The sequence below is a fragment of the Chanodichthys erythropterus genome, chromosome 9 (assembly GCF_024489055.1).
Source record: "Chanodichthys erythropterus isolate Z2021 chromosome 9, ASM2448905v1, whole genome shotgun sequence".
In the NCBI taxonomy this organism is placed as follows: domain Eukaryota; kingdom Metazoa; phylum Chordata; class Actinopteri; order Cypriniformes; family Xenocyprididae; genus Chanodichthys; species Chanodichthys erythropterus.
Window position 1 is genome coordinate 22,480,638 of NC_090229.1, and position 20,946 is coordinate 22,501,583.

At 35.6% G+C, this 20,946-nt stretch overlaps 1 protein-coding gene across 2 annotated transcripts in view; it reads left to right on the forward strand.

Annotated features, from left to right (window-relative positions):
• The first annotated feature begins 379 nt into the window (after positions 1–379).
• hmcn2 (hemicentin 2) overlaps positions 380–20,946 on the forward strand; it is a 92,589-nt gene continuing 72,022 nt past the window's right edge. The window contains exons 1-11 of one of the 2 annotated variants that reach the window (XM_067395071.1): positions 380–1,119; positions 5,411–5,481; positions 6,915–7,073; positions 7,322–7,444; positions 13,772–13,943; positions 14,057–14,163; positions 14,280–14,400; positions 14,650–14,913; positions 17,681–17,825; positions 18,986–19,107; positions 20,376–20,648. In XM_067395071.1, coding sequence (XP_067251172.1) covers positions 864–1,119; positions 5,411–5,481; positions 6,915–7,073; positions 7,322–7,444; positions 13,772–13,943; positions 14,057–14,163; positions 14,280–14,400; positions 14,650–14,913; positions 17,681–17,825; positions 18,986–19,107; positions 20,376–20,648 — 1,813 coding nt within the window. In that variant the 5' untranslated portion in view covers positions 380–863. Of the gene's footprint in view, positions 1,120–5,410; positions 5,482–6,705; positions 6,813–6,914; positions 7,074–7,321; positions 7,445–13,771; positions 13,944–14,056; positions 14,164–14,279; positions 14,401–14,649; positions 14,914–17,680; positions 17,826–18,985; positions 19,108–20,375; positions 20,649–20,946 lie in introns of those variants that run through there. The other variant, XM_067395072.1, reaches the window with a different exon arrangement.

Genomic DNA, 20,946 nt, shown 5'->3' on the forward strand with positions numbered 1-20,946 from the left:
GGTTTAATTGTGACATTGGTTCATAATGTATTGAATGAACAAAAGATAATTTTCCCCCCACGGAAATAACAGTGGAACCACTTTCTTGAAGCCAAAACTTTAAGGTATGTGTTTACACAGAAACTGACTTTCAAAATGAAACCTCAAAAGCTACTAGAATAAATAGTGTGACAACTTGCCCCGCTTTCACTATGCAGTGTCATCAATTCCTCCAGTCACACTTTACATGTCAATGTCAACAAAGTAATTGCATAAGTAATAGGCTATACTGATTGAGTATAAACAAATGTTCTATCTAGTAGAGCTGATCGTATATAGACACTGTTATTGTAATATAGAAGATGGGCACAAAAATATACAGTGTAATACAGTAGTTCCATCTCTGTCTCATGGCAGTTGGCACGGGTTTGAGCAGGCCATGTGGGATGGGGTTGGGAGTCACAGTCGGGTCAAGTTACACACAAAAAATCAGGTTGTAAGGACTCCTCACACCCCTCCCCAACTCTGCAGTGTTCAGCTCCAGAGGGTCCACGCGCTTCTTACAAGTTTTCTCCGAAACTCAGCCAAGGATGGGACAAGACTTAGGGAATTTACTCCATGTAGCGTTCATCCAGCGCGAGTCGGATTATTTACTATCGAACTTTTTATAAGAACTCAATCGACTGGGTTGAAAATTTCAGGGACAATTTATTTATTTTATTTTTTCTTTAGAAATTAATTTGCTTTCTCTCTCTTTTTTTTTTTTCCTCCCACATCATCGTGTTTAAATTGCTTTAATTTTTATAATTCATTTTACGGTGATTATTTCTTCATATGTTTGTTTGACACGTTTAACAGAGTGGTCTAATGAATTTCAAGCAAGAATGAATAGGTTTCTTGCTAATTTCCTCATCTTGGCGCTGACTATCAGCGCGCGCTCCTCATCCGTTCCGCCGGTGAAGAGTCACTCCGGCGCGGATGACAGCGCTTCAACACTGGCCTTTGTCTTCGATGTTACCGGTTCTATGTACGACGATCTCAAACAGGTGATAGATGGTGCGTCCCGGATCCTGGAGAGAACTCTGAGCCGCAGAACAAGACCAATCAAGAACTTCGTGCTGGTTCCTTTCCATGATCCAGGTAGTTACAAAATCCCATGTTTCAATCTGATACTGTAAATTATGAATCATTCATGTCATTTGCCTGATAAAAGTGATTCCGAAGAATAAAAAGGCCAACTGCTGATCGAATATAGCTAATGTCTAAAGTTCCATATGGAGGAAAGTTTTAAGAAGTTTGTTTGGCCAAGCACTAAAGAATGTCAATGAACTAATTTGAACAAAGGTGTTTGTGCTGCTAGGAACATTTTCACCAGTAGGGACCGCTGAAAGGTAGTGATCCTTAGAATCATGTTGGAGGGGTCAGTTTTTGCCAAAAGTACTTTAGAGAATGGTGAAGATGTTTTATTTTTTCATGTCGCGGGTGTCGCCATTAACGTCACATGATCAGCCATTACTGAGTTACTTCTACAATAGCCTACTAATATCATTATTACTTTATATTACTTAGTAATCGAAGTATGAATTGAATAGTTAAAACTCTCCCATGTAACTGCACAAACCATCAACAACATCGACATTTAATCCAATAATGTCTCTTATATGGGGGTGTGTAGTACCCTATGTGATGAAGATAAACATAGACGGAAAGGAACAAAAGATAAACAAACAGCTTGGGTGTGAAACAACAGCAGTTAGTAAATGCATCCAGACCAATAGGTGTCAAGTCAAATGGTTATATTGCAAAATTTAAACAACAAAATACTATTTTACTTTTGCAATTTAACTTTTGTTCTGTGAATTTTGAAAAGGTTAATCTGTAAACCATGTCCTCATTTTTCAGTTTCTATCGCTGTATGATTGTCACATTCATTAAATCTGTTTAAATTCCACATCTGCTTACAGACTGCGGCGAGAGTACTGTGTTCTCAGGTACACTTACACAATCTAGCCTGGTTCAAACCAACTATCTGTTAGCCTTAGGGGGGTAGGGTGCCCAAAGAGCTGATGAGAAGCACATGTTGTCTGGTAGTATGTAATTATCACAATCACCCCCAGTCCTCCATCCAATTCTCCGGAAGAGTCAACCCAGCCCCCCAGTCAGAGGAGAGACGTCAGTCCTAGACTGGTAGGGGGATGGTGCCAGTCTTTCCCTCACCTTTTAATGTAGAGTTCTCTTGAGGACCTTGTAAACCGCTGAGATCACAAAGACAGCCGGTGACAGACAGAAAGGCGTGACAGCAACTTAATGGCCCCTCACAGCTAAGAGAGGGATGGAGAAAGTGCAGAATATGAAAATGAATGTTAGAGCTGGTTGGATTGCTGCATGAGTTGTTCGGTTCTTTAGTAAGTGTAGATGTTTCTAACCCTGCTGGGGGGGGGGGGGGGGGGGGGGGTTTGCTTAGCTGGTTTAGCCTAGATGCTCTTCCAAGGTGATTTACAGATGGTTTATCTGGTTTTACAAATGCCCCAAACCTCCCTAAACCAGCAAAACAGCAGAGGATACTTATAAAATATTGATATTGATGTTGATAAAATATAATTAATCTATTAATATTATTATTAATATTATAAAATATGCAAAAAAATAAATAAATAAATAAACCAAACCAGCCTTAGGTTATTTGCCAGGCTTAGCTTGTTTAAGCTGGTCTAGACTCTCTCTCAAGCTGGTTAACAGATGGTTTAACTTGTTTTAAAGACCACCTGTGGTGAAAATCAAGTTTTTAATGTTGTTTATATGTCTATGTGGTGTTTTTAATATGCTTTAAGGCAAACCATGTGCAAATTCATATGTCGGCTCCATTGCTGAGTATTTTCTCCTTAAAACTGCAGTGAAAAAAGACAGTCCCAAACCCGCGGTTTGAAATTGCTGGTGTCTGTGACGTCACAAACTACCTTGTAACCAATCACATCAATGTGCCGGCAGACTTTAGCATATCATTAACAGCGAACTAGCAAGGGAGTCTTGAGAGAAGCCAGGTTATCCCGGTTTATTTTTATGTTGATATGAAAAATCGTGTCGATTTAGCAAGATGGCGGGTGTATGATGTATATTGCGATGTTATGATTAACTATATGCCTTTCTCCACTGACGTTCTGAGTTTTTCAAAACGTTTGTTAGGATACTGATTGTTAGAAGGCAGCTGTCTTGACTCTGAGATGGTGAACAGGAACATGGTTCGTGTAACATTAGCAACACATTATTAGCTGTTTGATAACATAGTCAAACAAAAGGCTAATCATATTGAAGGGTTTGTTCAAGCAAAAATGAAAATTCTGTCATTAATTACTCACCCTCATGTCATTCCACACCTTTAAGACTTTCGTTCATCTTCGGAAAACACAAATTAAGATATTTTTGATCAAATCTGATGGCTCAGCGAGGCCTCCATTGACAGCAATGCCCAGAAAGGAACTAAAGATATATTTAAAACAGTTCATGTGACTATAGTGATTCAACCTTAATGTTATGAAGTGAAGAGAATACTTTTTGTGCGCCAAAAAACAAAATAAGACTTTATTCAACAATATCTAGTGATGGGTGATTTAAAAACACTGTTTCATGAAACTTCAAAGCTTTACGAATCTTTTTTTTCGAATCAGTGGTTCGGAGCGTGTATCAAACTGCCAAAGTCACGTGAACCAGTGAAATTTCAAAACGTTTCGAAACACTTATGATGTAACGAAGCCTCGTTTGTTTAATGTTTAACGAAGCCTCGTAGTTTGATACATGCTCCGAACCACTGATTCAAAACAAAAGATTTGTTATGTGTCCGATGTTGTAAAGAGAAATACCATTGTGCAGATTTTACTTCAGTAAGTTGACCGAGTGGATCTCTGAGCTGGTGTGAATGAGTGGAGGCGGGGCTAATTTGCATATTCATTGATTCATTGAAATGAGACAAGGGTGTAGAGTTACATTCAGGCAATTTTAAGAGAAAAAATGTTTAAATATGTAATTTTGGCGATCAAAGATGAGTTTTAAGGGATAACATTATTGACTCCAGGGGAACTTTAAGTTCATAAATTCAACAACCCTCCCACCCCCAAACCAGCAAACAGACCATGCTGTGCTTTTCAGCAGAAAATGTTTATAAAATACTAATATTAATGTTGCTTAAATATCATAAATACATTTTTTAATATAATATAATCTATAATTAATATAAGCTGACAAAAAACCTTAGTTAATTTGCTGGTCTTAGCTGGTTTAAGCTGATCCAAGCTAATTTAGAGATGGTTATAACTGGATTTAAGTTTACGAATGCCCCCCTTAAAACATCAAATCAGCCCAGCCTGACCATGCTGGGATAGCAGCAATGTCTGTAAAATATTAATATTAATGTTGACAAAATATCATTAATACAATGTAATTTTATTTATAATATAACAGGATTCAATATAAAGTTTGTTGGCATTTAGTGCTTAAGATCATAACTTAAACGTTTTTTTATTGTAATATAATGGTGTATTGATCTGTCCCATTCGCTCTCAGAAGAAGATAGACTTCCCGTCAGACATGGTCCAAAATTTTTCACTTTTGTCTATTCTCCCAAAGCACTGTCAAAATTCTAATCCTCCTCTTTGTCTTCTATTTTTTAATAACCTTTAAAATGATTTTTGTCAGAGTAATAAATAAACCATGTGGGGATATCAGACCCATACTTTGACCATAAACAATGTATCTTCTGTATGCTGGTTCATCCATGCTGTATATTCAGCTCTCTAATCAATCAGCTTCTGAGTGAGTCCAAATAAGTGCCAAATTCAGGGAGGACACAATTCATCCTAAGACAAAAGAAAGGGGGAGATAGAAACAAGAGATAAAGTAGAGAAAGGGGAAGGGGTCAGAGATTATCTAGGTGGATGATGACAGTTCTAAACAATGACATAATGAGGTTATGAACCCAGTCTGGTATCACATGAGGACTGCTGGAATTTTGCATGGTCTGTAATTTATTTTCTCAGCTGTCAAAAGTTTGAGGATAGTCATTTGTAACCGCAGATGTTGATGAGGTAGAATCCGGGACAAATCTGGGTTTCGTGATTGGGAGTTGGCTGGGTCTGTAGCTAGTTTGTTAGTCTGATCTAGAAACAAACTTGAGATACTCTTTAGTAGGGTCGTATCTTAGGAAGGGTCTTTAGTTGGACCTAATCCTCATGGTTTAAAATTCATTACTGAGGGTAAAGAAGGTTAATCTTCTCAAAACTCCTACTTCCCAGGGATTTGTTTGTTGAGGTGTTATAATAGACTTTCCAAGCACTCAGTGAAGGGCTCCAAAAATATGGTAACCTGAAGCTTCAGCTTTTGCATACAATTAATATGTAAACATTAGATGTTTTTTGATTTCTTTGTTTTTCCTCATCAGACATCGGTCCTGTTTCCATTACTACTGACCCCAAGAAGTTCCAGAAGGATCTTCAAGAGCTGTTTGTTCAGGTGAGCACCAGACTATAAAAGAGCAACTTTTCAGAGATGAAATAACTCTGTATTGTAATTTATTTGATAGGAATTCTCCTATATTAGTTAGTTTGCTGGTTACCAAGCTGATTTTCAGATGGTTTACAAGGTTAAGTTTACAAATGCTCCAAATCCCCTTAAACTCAGCAAAACAGACCAGCTGAGAATGTTTATAAAATATAATTAATATTTATAACACCTACTTATTAGTATTTATAATTTACAACACCTTTTTTTTTTTTTAATAGAAATAGAAATTAGAAATATATATATTTTTTTTATAGGGATTCAGCAATCATGTCAGTGATTTAAATTCAGGCTAATGTTAATAAACCAATAATTATTTTAATGGCTGATGAACTGATGAATGGCTGATGTTGAAATTTTATTCTTTTTTGTCAAAATAAATTAGAAATAAAACACTTAAAAAAACAAAACAAAAAAACTATATTTTTAAGAGCTACAAGTGCAATTAGACATCACAACATTATAATGTACAGTGTGGACAATAGGACAAATGCAATAATACAAAAATATGAATTAAAGGCACAATATGTAAGATGTAAAATATCCAAAATATCCATGTAGATTAAAATATCCAAAAACCACTATATATTTTGTTGACGTTTGTACTTACATTATCCTAAATGTTTCCAAGAATGTTTAAATCCAAAGAAATAAGATATTTTAACTGACCATGTCCGTGCGTCGCCTATAAATGACATTATATGCGATTTACCCTCGATTTCCGGTCATTGTTAACATTGATTTTATATATATATATATATATATATATATATATATATATATATATATATATATATATATATATATATATAGTTTGGTTATTGATGTGAATAACGGAGATAGATTGATACAATGTCAATTGTACATATTCAAATCATCTGCAGCTAATTTGTGCTCCAGTTAAGCATAATTTCTTAATTTCTCAATCTGCATTAACTGGCTGAAACGAAGTACAGACTTTCGTTTTGCCACAATTCGATTATTATCATTATGCTCTGCTCTGCCTGCATCCGCTACCTCTATCTAAAATGCTGCTGTCAACCTCCAGACCTCCCTAGTAACCTTTGGTTAGGTGTTTACACTTGTATTCTTTAGCAGCAAGAGACACAGCAGCCATCGGGCTCTTTCTTCATAAATCATCATTGAATCATATTTTGTACTATGTGTTCTTATTTGCTCTCTATGGCTCCTGCTGAGAATCTTGGCTCATCTCAGCACCTGATCTGTCTTCAGCGCTACAGTTTTATTAGGGCTCTGTTCTTATTGTCCCTTTGGGCTCTAGAGTAAGTACTAGAACTTGAGCCAATACAATGTGTGCTTTCTTGTGCTCTGGTTAGTGCATAAATGTTGATGTCAATGATGAAGGCCTTGTTGTTCTATCTCAGGGTGGAGGGGATTGTCCAGAGATGAGCATTGGGGCCATCAAGAAGGCTCTAGAGGTCTCGCTACCTGGATCCTTCATCTATGTTTTCACTGATGCCCGAGCCAAAGATTATCGCCTGAAGAGAGATGTTCTTCAGTTAGTACAGCTCCGACAGTCTCAGGTACTGATGGTAGTTTGAAAACTGGTTTGAGCCTTTTTGTAATTCCTCTCAGTTCGCAGAAATTACGCTTCACCTTTAAATATTGAACTTTAAGGTTGTGAAGTTGTAAGCCATAAATCTAAATATCTCACAGCCCATTTGAAAAATCCATCTGCTCTTCATGGAATATACCCCAGTGTTGACATTTAACCCCAACACCCAACCCCTAACCAAACACTCACACTCATAAACGTCCCATCTGAATTCAGGTTGTGTTTGTGTTGACGGGGGACTGCGGGGATCGCTCCCAGCCGGGATACAGAGCTTATGAGGAGATTGCTGCCACCAGCTCCGGTCAAATTTTTCACCTGGACAAACAGCAAGTCAATGAGGTGAGACGCATGAACTCATATGGCATTCATATGTATGAAAATTGCAGACACACTCAAAAAATTCACATGCTGGAAATTCAGTTAGAAGTAAGTTGGAAAACCAATAAAAAAAGGGACAAAGAACAGTATAGTGCTGTGATGTGTATGTTTAGTATGGCGTCATTTAAAAATATATATATATTCACCAGCAAGGTTTTGATTCACAAAAAAAAAAATATCACACACAACACACACACATACAAAATCACAAAAAATGTTTCTCAAGCAAAATGTTTTCAAACTCAATAGCAAAACGAAAAAAACAACAACATTTATTTGGAAAAAAATGTCCTGAAGGGGCACATTCTTCAGTCTGTGTTTCATGGTATGGACTATAGAGACTAAAAAGGAAGCATGTTCAGTCATAGTCAGACATGAAAGAAAGCAGACCTTCCTCTTTGTGAAACAGTGGTATCATGCATGTCAACACAGGACATGGCAGAGCTGGAGTCTTCCAGCAACAACTATGGAAACAGTAATCCATAAGACAACAAGGCAAAAAGGCCTGAAAAGTAAAGAAAAGCACGTTTGAGAATGTGTATTTTTCATTGGATATGTGTGTGTGTGTGTGTGTGTGTGTGTATGTTATTGATTTATGGTCCTGTGGAGGTGGGTAGCTGATGGTAGTTGTGTTTGAGTGCTTTCCCACCTGTACCTGTTGGTGAGAGTGTCTGCACTCAGGATTACTGGGCAACCTCAAGCTGTTAACACTCTCCAACAGCCCTGCTGCTCTGTGAGAATTGTCTCAAGGTCAGGGTCACACAGTTGCTCTTAGTGCTCTGCAAGTTTACTTTCACCCCCCAGACATTCACCAAGAAGTCTTTCTAATGCTGTCTGTGAAAATATTTGAGATTCGGAGGACAATTTAGCCCTTTAAATGATGTAGTAGTTTTCTCTGTAGTATGCATTTTATGTATTCCACATAAATATTTTATGTATGTTTCTGGACTTCAAACATTTAGAAAGTGTAAATCTGGTGGGCAAGTGTTAGTGCTGGAGGTTTAAATTTTTTTTGTAAATGTTAGCAACAAAAATGGTATCATTTGCAAAAAGTTTTAATTTGTTAGCATTAGGTATCATAGACTAGCAATGAACAAATCATAATTCATATCATACTACCATTCAGTACATTTTTTAAAAATGTTGTTGAATAATAATTTGTTCTGCTCACAGAGTTAATTAAAAGTTTTGTATAAAATGTTACATTTTAATATATGAAATACATAAAATGTATACATTTTTAATATTATGTTTTATATTTTAAATTATAATTTATTCCTGTGATGGCAAAGCTAAATTTATTCCATTCTTCAGTGTCACATGATCCTTCAGAAATCATTCTAATATGCTGATTTGCTGATCAAGAATAATTTCTTATTATTATCAATGTTGAAAACAGTTGTGCTGATAATATTTTTGTGGAAACTGTAATATTTTTTTATTTTATTTTTTTAATTCTTTGATAAATAGAAAGTTCAAAAGAACAGTTTTTATTTAAAATAAAACTTTTTTAATATTATAAATATTTTTACTGTCAAGATCAATTTAATATGTCCTTGCTGAATAAAAGTTTTAATTTCTTAAAAAAGAAGAATTAAAACACCAACATATTTTAAATGGTCTTGTATAAACAAACAAACAAACAAATACAATTGTGTGTTCATAATATAAAAAAATTATGGTAATTTTACAACAAATGTTAAACTTGTACAGTATTAGTACAAAGATTGATAAATTATGTAAAAGTGTTGTTCATTGATATTTGATGAAATCTAATGCTTCAACTCTTGTTTAAATTGAACTTCATTGTAAAGTGTTATCGAAACGGTTCTGAACTATTTGTTCTGTTATAATATTTTCTACGTTTCAGTGTCTTCTGGCGAGCTACAGCAACTCTTTGTTAATCTCTGTAAATTCACCCTATATGCTGCTTCAATAAATTTTTATGTAGTGTACAAAAAAAAAAACATAGTCAAAATGAAGTCAGTCACACTTAATCAGTGCCAATTGCAGTGTCCCGTACACCAGTGTTCGTCATCCCCAGTTAATACATGTTCATAAATTCTCCAACATTTTAGGTCCAAGTATGAAAACACATTCCTATGTCAGATGCATTTTTTACTTTTGATTAGTCTATGGGTGGGATTTTGAAAAATGAATGAAGGCAAATCCGTAAATCAGCAGAAACCTTAAGATTGTTCTCCACATCTAACCTGAATGGTTCTTCTCTGATAGGAGTTAAGTAAGCAACAGCCAAATCAAATACACACAGCGCTTTGTCATTTTTTGGGGGGAGGGGAAGGGGGCAAAGAGAGGGAGCAGGGCTTATTTTACTTAGTAATCCCGGATATGATCTATCATGCCTGCTCTATCCAGCACAGCTGCCTGTCCAGGGTCCAGGTTGGACGTCTCCAACAGACAGCTCTTTGTGGAGCTGAAGAAGGAGGCACTACTTAAACAAAGGACAGGGCTCAGCTTAATCACTGGAGTGATTTGCAGATAAAGCTTTATTAAAGGCGGTGGCGGTGCTTTAAAGAGTCTAATGGTTTGGCTGAAACCTCAGGCCGGCCAAACTCAAGGTGAAGGTGGAGATTTTGGTATTGACTTTATTGGCAGGACACTTTATTATTGATGGAAGATCTTGCTATTTATAATACAGCTAAATCAGGGAAAGATGCTTACTGTACATTGCAAAGCCACTAAAATCATTACTGGTGTCATGCATTGTGCATTACATTTTAATTTTTACTTACTTTACTTTAACAAGCTTTAGCTTTTTAACTTTAGATTTGATTTACGTTGACCCCTTTGAAGACCTTTAAATTTTACAATAGTGATTTTCTTACTGATCCACAAATTATTCAGAAATGTAACATAGTCACAGAAATATGCAGGAAATTGTCATTTGAATCAATATAGAGAATGGAGGGATGGGATATTTATTAATACAATATCCCTAACTTTGCAATCAACACCACTTAAACCAGCATATGGACATTGCCCACAGGTGTTTTCAATCCGAAAGACCTAACAGCAAGAGTGTCTGAGCAAGTGTAACTAGATCCAGTCTAGTCTGGATCTCCTGCTCTGTTTTTGTCATAGGTGACTAAAGTCTTGTCTGTGATATGGAGAACCTTTGTAGGCCACCTTTGAGAGAATTGACAAATGACAAATGTATTAACCCCTTAATTTGGTGTTAGACATTCTCCAGTGAATATATGAAATTAAAACCATTGGAAATTAGTTCAAGAATTTAATTAACACATTTGGCAGGTTATCTAAAGCAAGTTAAAGGGGCAGTCGACCCAATAAAAATTCTGTCATCATTTACTCACCCTCATGTTGTTCTAAACCCGTAAGACTTTCTTTCTTCTGTAGAGCACAAAAGGAGAAATGTTGATGAATGTATTGGCTGCTCTTTACCATATAATTAAAGGGTTAGTTCACCCAAAAATGAAATTTCTGTCATTAATTACTTACCCTCATGTTGTTCCAAACCCGCAAGACCTTCGTTCATCTTCGGAACACAAATTAAGATATTTTTGATGAAATCCGAGAGTTTTTTTGCATAGGAGACTGACAGGGAAGAGGGAAAATTGCTGAATAAAGTCGTTATTTTTGTTTTGCTTTTGCGCACAAAAAGTATTCTCGTCGCTTCATAACATTAAGGTTGAACCTTGACGTTTTAAAAACGTCTTTACTACTTCTCTGGACCTTGAATGTGGTAATTTCATTGCTTTCTATGGGAGATAAAATTAAAAAAACCCTCTCGGATTTCATCAAAAATACCTTAATTTGTGTTCTGAAGATGAACGAAGGTCTTGCGGGTTTGGAACGACATGAGGGTGAGTAATTAATGACAGAATTTTAATTTTTGGGTGAACTAACCCTTTAAAGTGAATGGGAACTTCAAAATAGGGGATCATATCACATGATTCACATGGACTACTTTTATGGTGCTTTTTTGCCATTTTGGAGCTTGCCAGTCTTGAGTCCCCATTCACTTTCATTATATGTATATGAGCTGATTCTTGAATGTTTCTCCTCTTGTGTTCCACAAAAGGAAAAGACATTCAGGTTTGGAACCACATGAGTGTGAGTGATTGAGGACTTTTGGGTAATTTATTATTTATTTTTATTTGAACTGTCCCTTTAAACCATCAGTTATTCAAACAGTGTGGGTGCTAAGCTGGAATTCGGCTGATCCTCAGCTGACCTCCACATCCTTTTCACATCTCTGCTTCCCGACCAACACTCCTCCACAACTAATCTTTGAAACATGACAGTTCAACTTCCAGAGGAAGCCTGTCTGTTGCCTCCCATTAAGGTTCGTCACACTTGATTTGGTTTCAGGATCCTTTTGGCTATGATGTTCCCTTTCGAGGGTACCTTTCAAACCTTAGACCGTTATCTGAACATAGTTGACCTTGTATTCCTCTGCTGTGGTCTTTTGTCTATTATCTATTACTAGTTTAATCTTCCGAGCTCCCATGAGGCATCCACTGAAACAGACACTGGTTTGAGGCAGATGTAGGTCATTGGTGATCTTTTTGCTGCTCTGTGGGGGATAGTTGCACATGTGGCACTCATTACAGCTGTTTCCAGTTGTAAACTCCGAAAGGAACCAGCTGCCGTCTGCAGCCAAAGAGAATGAGAGAGATCTAGAGAGAAAGAAATATGGGAGAATCTGAGTAATGAAATTATCAAAGGCTACACTGGCTCCAATTTTCTCTCTCATTCCTAAATGCATAAAGATGTGTTAAATAAGCGTCATTCTCGTGGGCTTACTGAAGTGATGTTTTCGTTCAGTGTTATGGACACAGAGCAGCCATTATGCCTGTACTCAATACAAAAAGGTCAGAACAAATACACACAGCTGCCTCTAAAGAAGTTAATGGCTGAAATCTAAAAATAATAACTGAGGAAACCGTTTCCTTTAGTTGTTTGTCTTATGTTCTCTTTGTGCTAATAAGCTGCTGTAAAAACACCCTCATCTCCATTTCTTTTATCAAATTCTCCACGACAGTGTACCTAGTAAAATCCCATGGTGAATTATCCACTAAGGGACATAAAGTTGGTGTCAAGTTCAACAACAGACCACAAGTCACTTCATACAGTTGTTCAGTCAGAAAATGGACCTAAATTCACATTACTGACTAAAGAAACCTCATCACCTCCTGGTGCATGTCTGCTTTTTTAATCATGTGCACCTGTCAGTATTCAAAATGAATAAGGTTAAAGGGATAGTTAGCTCAAAAATGAATGTTCTGTCGTCCATGTCAACAGTGTCAACACCGAAATTAATCTGCAGCAGTCAGGTAAAAGCTCTCTATGTTGTTTACGTTCATTATTATTGTAATGTTATGTCTTTTGAGTAGCTGTGTGGGTCATGTATTTTGGAGGAGGCGTGGCTTTAGATAGCGATTTGAAGGGAGGCTGGGATCTTATGCTTTCAATGCTAGCAGGCTAACATTAGCATTTCTCAGATCACCTGCTGCACCTTTAACTGCAAGACTATTAGTGTATAAAGACTTTATTTGAGTCAGGTCTTCAACACAAAGCTATCATATGACTTTATGAGCATATATAGACCATTTGTATAATACTTTTATTTTGCTTTTTTGTTTGTTTTGTGATCCATGAAAAAGTCATGCAGGGATGGAAGGGCATTAGTATTAGTAAATGATGACATAACTTTTATTTTTGGGTGAACTTTCTTTTTAAGCCCTCCAAGTCTATTTTTGATACTGCGTGTCTCATCTGAAATGGTTTCAGGATGACTAATGCATTACCTGTGCTTTTTGCCATGTACTGTAAATATATATCTACTGTGATCTTCTGTTATTGTCTAGGGTGAACAGCAGTCCTTTACTGTCTGAGATGCTCTTTGAGAAATATATAGCTTGTCAGTCCAAGAATAGTTTGGATTCTCTATCTGATAGACGATGTGATCTCATTTCCTCACTGTTTAATAAGGATCTGCTTGTGACATACCTCTGTGAGGCAGTCTGCACGAACAGAGATGAGGTCACTGGGATCCTACCTTGCCTGCATTTCTCATCTTTGCATGGTTTCATGTCAGAGCTTTTGGTCATAGACATGACTTTCTTTCTTATGTAGAACACAAAAGAAGATATTTAGGGGAATGTTTAAGCTGCTTTTTCCATACAGTGGAAGTGAATGGAGACCAAAGCTGCCCTTCCACAAATAACATTTTATGTTAAATAATGTTATTTTCTGTTTTTTTACATGTTCTGCTTTTGGAGAAAATTAATTTGTTTTGTTTAGGTTCTTAAATGGGTTGAGGAAACTGTCCAAGCCATGAAGGTCCACCTTCTTTCATCTGACCATGAAACTGCCCAGGAGACACAGTGGGAGGTGCCCTTTGACCCTAGTTTAAAAGAAGTCACTGTATCGTTGAGTGGTCCAGCACCTCAAATTGAGCTCAGAGACCCTCTTGGTAGGAACATGCTATTGTTTTGTATTGAATGCTTGTTTATGCCTTCTCACTAAAAGGAGTATAAAATATTATGCTTTGCAAACCTTTTTAAAATGTTATCTGAATAATTATAGGCCGTATAGTTGGAGAGAGGCACGGTCTAACAGAACTGCTCAACATCCCAAACTCAGCACGGGTGGTCAACCTGAAGAACCCTCGTCCTGGACCATGGACATTAAAGGTAACGCATAAGAGCTTTGAACAGTGATGCTAGATCATATTTGATATTTAGGTATATACATAACAGATCCTTTTGAATAATGTCAGTGTTTAAAACCTGCTTTTTCTCTTGTCTAGGTGGGATGCAGTGGGAGACACACACTTAGAGTAACAGGTGTGAGCAACCTGGACTTCAGGGCAGGTTTCTCTAGTGTACCTGTCACAGAGTTCAGCAGGACCAGAGAGAGACCTATTAAAGGTATTACTACATCACCATGTGGGCACATAACCCTTTTCCACTGATGGGTTCTGGAGTGATAGCTTTTATTTTTTTTAATGATTATTTATTATTATTATTATTCATTACTTTTAAAATGTTAAATAATTTCTCCAGCCACATTTTGATAGAAAAAAGGTATTACTCAGTTTGTGCTAGAACTTGCTCATGGCTGCACTTGCCTGAACTGTATAAAGAATAACAGATCAAATATATCGCATTTTCCTCCAGGTGTTCCAGCTCATGTGATGCTAAAGTGCTCAGGTCTGAAGCCTCCTGGTCTTGTTACCAATATGGAGTTAGTATCTCTAGGGGGCCGCTCATTGCGTACCATTCCTGTGCCTTTGCCTGGCGATGGAGGCTCAGGAGGTATTTGGAGCATCCCGCAGTTTCGAACACCCTCTCAGAGCTTCTTCCTCAGAGTGTCTGGAAATGATGGAGAAGGCTACAATTTTCAGAGACTGTCTAGTGTGTCATATACCAACATCATCCCAGGTAAGTCTATTCCAACATCCCATTTTTTTTAAATTCTTTTATATTTTTGTTTTGTTTTATTTGCATTCAAGTTGCATTCAAAATCCACTGAACTCAGTTTGAACTTTGAACAGTTTAAACTGTATAAAACTGTTTTTTTATTTTTGTTTTGTTTTGTTTTTTTGTTTTGTTTTGTTTGCATTCAAGTTGCATTCAAAATCCATTGTACTCACTTTGAACTTTGAACAGGTTAAACACTGTATAAATACTTTTTTTATATTTGTTTTGCGTTGCTTTGTTGTTTTGTTTTGTTTGCATTCAAGTTGCATTCAAAATCCATTGTACTCACTTTGAACTTTGAACAGTTTAAACACTGTATAAATACTTTTTTATATTTGTTTTGCGTTGCTTTGTTGTTTTGTTTTGTTTTGTTTGCATTCATGTTGCATTCAAAATCCATTGTACTCACTTTGAACTTTGAACAGTTTAAACACTGTATAAATACTTTTTTATATCTGTTTTGCTTTGCTTTGTTGTTTTGTTTTGTTTGCATTCAAGTTGCATTCAAAATCCATTGTACTCACTTTGAACTTTGAACAGTTTAAACACTGTATAAATACTTTTTTATATCTGTTTTGCTTTGCTTTGCTTTGTTGTTTTGTTTTGTTTTGTTTGCATTCATGTTGCATTCAAAATCCATTGTACTCACTTTGAACTTTGAACAGGTTAAACACTGTATAAATACTTTTTTTATATTTGTTTTGCGTTGCTTTGTTGTTTTGTTTTGTTTGCATTCAAGTTGCATTCAAAATCCATTGTACTCACTTTGAACTTTGAACAGTTTAAACACTGTATAAATACTTTTTTATATTTGTTTTGCGTTGCTTTGTTGTTTTGTTTTGTTTTGTTTGCATTCATGTTGCATTCAAAATCCATTGTACTCACTTTGAACTTTGAACAGTTTAAACACTGTATAAATACTTTTTTATATCTGTTTTGCTTTGCTTTGTTGTTTTGTTTTGTTTGCATTCAAGTTGCATTCAAAATCCATTGTACTCACTTTGAACTTTGAACAGTTTAAACACTGTATAAATACTTTTTTATATCTGTTTTGCTTTGCTTTGCTTTGTTGTTTTGTTTTGTTTGCATTCAAGTTGCATTCAAAATCCACTAGGCTCAGTTTGAACTCTGAACAGTTTAAACACTGCATAATAGTGTTTTCAAAAGTATCGACTTCAGTACCAATTCAGTACTGAAATTTGAAAAATGTGACGATACCAGCATTTTCCTCTAGTATTTTCTTCATCTTTGACGCTCTTCGTCGAGCGCTGTTAGACGCCTACTTTCAAACGCTCCTGTATATATCTGTGTAAGTGCTCGATGAAGAGTGTCAAAGATGAAGAAAATGCTAGAGGGAAATGCTGGTATCGTCACATTTTTAAAATTTCAGTACCAAATTGGTACCGAAGTTGGTACTTTTGAAAACAGTACTGTGTAAACATTTTTTTTTTTTTGTATAAAAATAAAAAAGTAAAAAGTATTTATACATTTATTTTTCTATAAGACACTGAATAAATACTTTTTTATTTAAAAACATTTCCACTGAACTCAGTTTGAACTTTGAACAGTTTAAACTGTATAAAACTGTTTTTTATTTTTGTTTTGTTTTGTTTTTTTGTTTTGTTTTGTTTGCATTCAAGTTGCATTCAAAATCCATTGTACTCACTTTGAACTTTGAACAGGTTAAACACTGTATAAATACTTTTTTTATATTTGTTTTGCGTTGCTTTGTTGTTTTGTTTTGTTTGCATTCAAGTTGCATTCAAAATCCATTGTACTCACTTTGAACTTTGAACAGTTTAAACACTGTATAAATACTTTTTTATATTTGTTTTGCGTTGCTTTGTTGTTTTGTTTTGTTTTGTTTGCATTCATGTTGCATTCAAAATCCATTGTACTCACTTTGAACTTTGAACAGTTTAAACACTGTATAAATACTTTTTTATATCTGTTTTGCTTTGCTTTGTTGTTTTGTTTTGTTTGCATTCAAGTTGCATTCAAAATCCATTGTACTCACTTTGAACTTTGAACAGTTTAAACACTGTATAAATACTTTTTTATATCTGTTTTGCTTTGCTTTGCTTTGTTGTTTTGTTTTGTTTGCATTCAAGTTGCATTCAAAATCCACTAGGCTCAGTTTGAACTCTGAACAGTTTAAACACTGCATAATAGTGTTTTCAAAAGTATCGACTTCAGTACCAATTCAGTCCTGAAATTTGAAAAATGTGACGATACCAGCATTTTCCTCTAGTATTTTCTTCATCTTTGACGCTCTTCGTCGAGCGCTGTTAGACGCCTACTTTCAAACGCTCCTGTATATATCTGTGTAAGCGCTCGATGAAGAGTGTCAAAGATGAAGAAAATGCTAGAGGGAAATGCTGGTATCGTCACATTTTTAAAATTTCAGTACCAAATTGGTACCGAAGTTGGTACTTTTGAAAACAGTACTGTGTAAACATTTTTTTTTTTTTGTATAAAAATAAAAAAGTAAAAAGTATTTATACATTTATTTTTCTATAAGACACTGAATAAATACTTTTTTATTTAAAAAAATTTTTTTGTTTTGTTTTATTTGCATTCAAGTTGCATTCAAAATCCACTGGACTGTGTTTGTTTTGTTTTGTTGTTTACATTGTTTTGTTTCTTAAGATGACATTGTTTGTGTTGTGTTGTTGTTAATCCAGCTGTGGTGATCCAGTTTAACCTTTGGCCTCTTCTTATCCTACAGAGCCTCCGTTGGTGAATATGCCCACTGTGATAAGAGGGTTCTACATGCAGTCTGCTACGATTGACTGCTCTGTGGAGAGTGACCTGCCCTATAAACTGAGATTCACCAAAGGTGGAAGAACAGTAGGAGAGGAAAGAACCTATGAGTAAGGGTTTTTTTTCTGCTGTTTTTTTTTTTTTTTTTTGCACATCAAATGTCTGTATCCCTCCTTAAAAAATGTTTTTTTTTTTGTCCTGGCCAACTTAGAGGTCTTGATCTTCCTGAGCTAAAAATCTAAATCATACAACAATGGCATAATTTTGTCATAATCTGATATTTGAACTGATATTTGTTGTAGTAAAACATTTTTTTCAATTAGTAATTATTGCTGGAAAATAACAAAACCACTCATTTAAATGGTATTTTTTTCCTAATTGTATTTAGGTGAGTTCCGAATATTGGAACTATTGGAACATTCGAACAGCAACTGCATATCTCAGATTAAGTAAAACATTTAAAAAGCTGTCATAAAATTCAGTACCTCGTGGGGTTGACATTTTCTAAAGACTAAGCACCCCCTTTCAGACTATTAATTTTATAAGGGAAAAGTCACTTTTGAAACCGTTTTTGAAAAAAAACAAACAAACTTTTTGGCACTTTTTGTCTCCCACACTTCCCATTCTGTATATTTCTTCATCTCTACCTTTTCTCTTTCTTGCATATCTCCTTCTTCTCTATTACTCTGAACCCAAACATGTACAAACACTTTTGCAGGCATTCTCTCCTGTGATATGACCTTATGTAAACATAATGGAGCAGATGTTGAAGTGAACATCTGCTGGACCATTTTTTTGCTCCGTTTGATACCGTGTGCTGACATGGGGCATTCATTTACAGTCGAAATTCAAACCTAGCCCAAGAAAGATTTGTTAGCTCTCACTGACATATCAATCTTGGAATGAATATACAGCAGGGGTTGTGTGTATTGCACAAAAGAAAGTCATCATGAAAAATTTCTATAAAGGGCACTCTGTTTTGAATTATATTTTGAACATGAAATAATGTTGACTTATAGTGAAAGGTATTCTGTGCAAGCTAGTTGTTAGTGACATCAGACTATCTTTTTTTCTTCCTTCCTTTCACCTGCTGCCATCTGTGTGTGCTTCAATATGTTCATATCATTTGTAATCTGTAACACTATATTTTCAGAGTAATTCTTTCCATTCTTTACCTCACTCTTGAAGTGAATTTGTAAATGCATGTTTGTGATCAAAGGCTGCACTTTTGGACTCATCACTTAAACCTGCTAATTTTTTGTAATTGAAGGGCTTCAGATAAAGCATCATGGGAAATTCCACATGCCTCAGGCGATGATGAGGGAACATATGAATGTGTGGCTCAGAGCACTGCAGGCATGGGACGAGCTCTCACGCAACTCACTGTTAGAGGTATTGCATGGATACACACACTTTACATACTTTTTTCCTGCATTATACAATCTTGTATTCACATCAACACCCTCAAACCTGGTATATACTATACCAAAAGTGCCATCATGCACCGCTGGATTTTTGTACCTTTGCAACACAATCCCTTACAGTGAAAAACCTTTGTTTTTTATAATCTTGTTTTCCAGTTAAATATCTTATTATGCTTAAAAGATACATTTATATAGAACTAACTCTGTGTAAGACAATAAGATTTTTTTGTTGTTGTTTTCAGAGAAATATAATTATCTTTAATTAAATTTATTCAAATTAATTTTTCTTGGTTAAGGGGGTAAAAAGATTTGTAATCATTCACCTCCATTTTGTACAACGAATAAAAGTGACTAAATATTTTATTTTTATTTTTAAAAAAAATTGAGGTTACAGCTAAATGCAGCTGTTTTATATGTAATTTGTTATATGTCATAATGATATGTCATAATGTCAGAAAATAAATAAAATAAAATGTAAATTGGTTTAATAATTTATTATTACTAAGTGTATGTGAAATACTAAATATGTGAAATAAATATTGAACAAAGTTATTAATATAAAACAAATAATAAATAAATAGATGTATATAAAATATTAAATATGAGAAATAAATATTAAATCTAAAATTATTGTCATATTAAATATGTATGTGAAAAAATAAATACGTTAAATAAATATAGGTAAAAGTAATACAGTAATTGTAAATGTAAGAGTTTAGAACCAGAGACAAAGTCAAAGTATATACATGTTTTTGTTGTTTTGTACACTTTTTGAATAACATTTTTTTTCACTTAGGGAGATTAATGTTCACTGGGAACATTACTTTTTTTTTAGGTTCATGTAAAATGTTAAAACTATGTAAAATACTACTTCTAACAGCTGTTTCTTGCTAGTTATGCTAATATTTTCTGCACACTACTGTCTGTCATTGTGTAAAATAGTTCAATGTGGAACATGTCAAGTATAAATGCCTCTTGAGCATCGTGAACTGAGTGCACAGTCTGCAGAGAGTCGTGTGAAAGTATAAACAAGGCTTCAGCTTGCTAAGGAGGGTGTGATCTCCAGAATTAAAGGAAATTGTAAATGAGAAAAGCTTTTTGCAATGGAATTGTAAGTCACAGCCAAAAGTCTTGTTTTGACTACTATGGTAACATTAAACTGAGAGATTTGTTGCCTCACATATTGTATTTTAATGTCTCCTTTAAAGCATGTCATCGTCGTTTCTCTTAATGCAGAGCCCCCTCCCGTTCTGCATCCTCCCGTGAATGTGACTTCATCCCCGGGTACAGTGGCGGTGCTGTCCTGCCAGGTTCAAGGCTCTGTGCGGCACAATCTGACCTGGTATCGGGCTGGTAGTGCTTTATCATCCCACTCAGGAAGGGTGAAAGTGCTGGCCAATTCCTCTCTGGAGATCAACTGGGTTCGCAGCCAGGACGCTGGACCTTACCAGTGCAGAGCCACAAACGCCCATGGAGAGAGTCAGGCTGTCGTATGGCTGGTGGTCTTAGGTATTCTGCACCACCTGGTCAAACACTCAGCTCCTGCGCCCTCATGAGTCCTACCATCATGTGTTTTCCATTACAACCCTCCAAACCACAGCGCAAGTTCTACACAGCCAGCCAGATTGAGCCCTGCATGTTTCGAATAAGCAAGATTAATGTGATATTAGATTGGCGGCTCCTTTTGGAGACAAATAACCAAACAAATTGATGAAGTGTATCTAGTTGTGAGCAAATTTCAACATGTGCAGTTAGACTTCCATCATTATTATACAATTATATAGCGTGTGGAGTTTTCATTATCCTT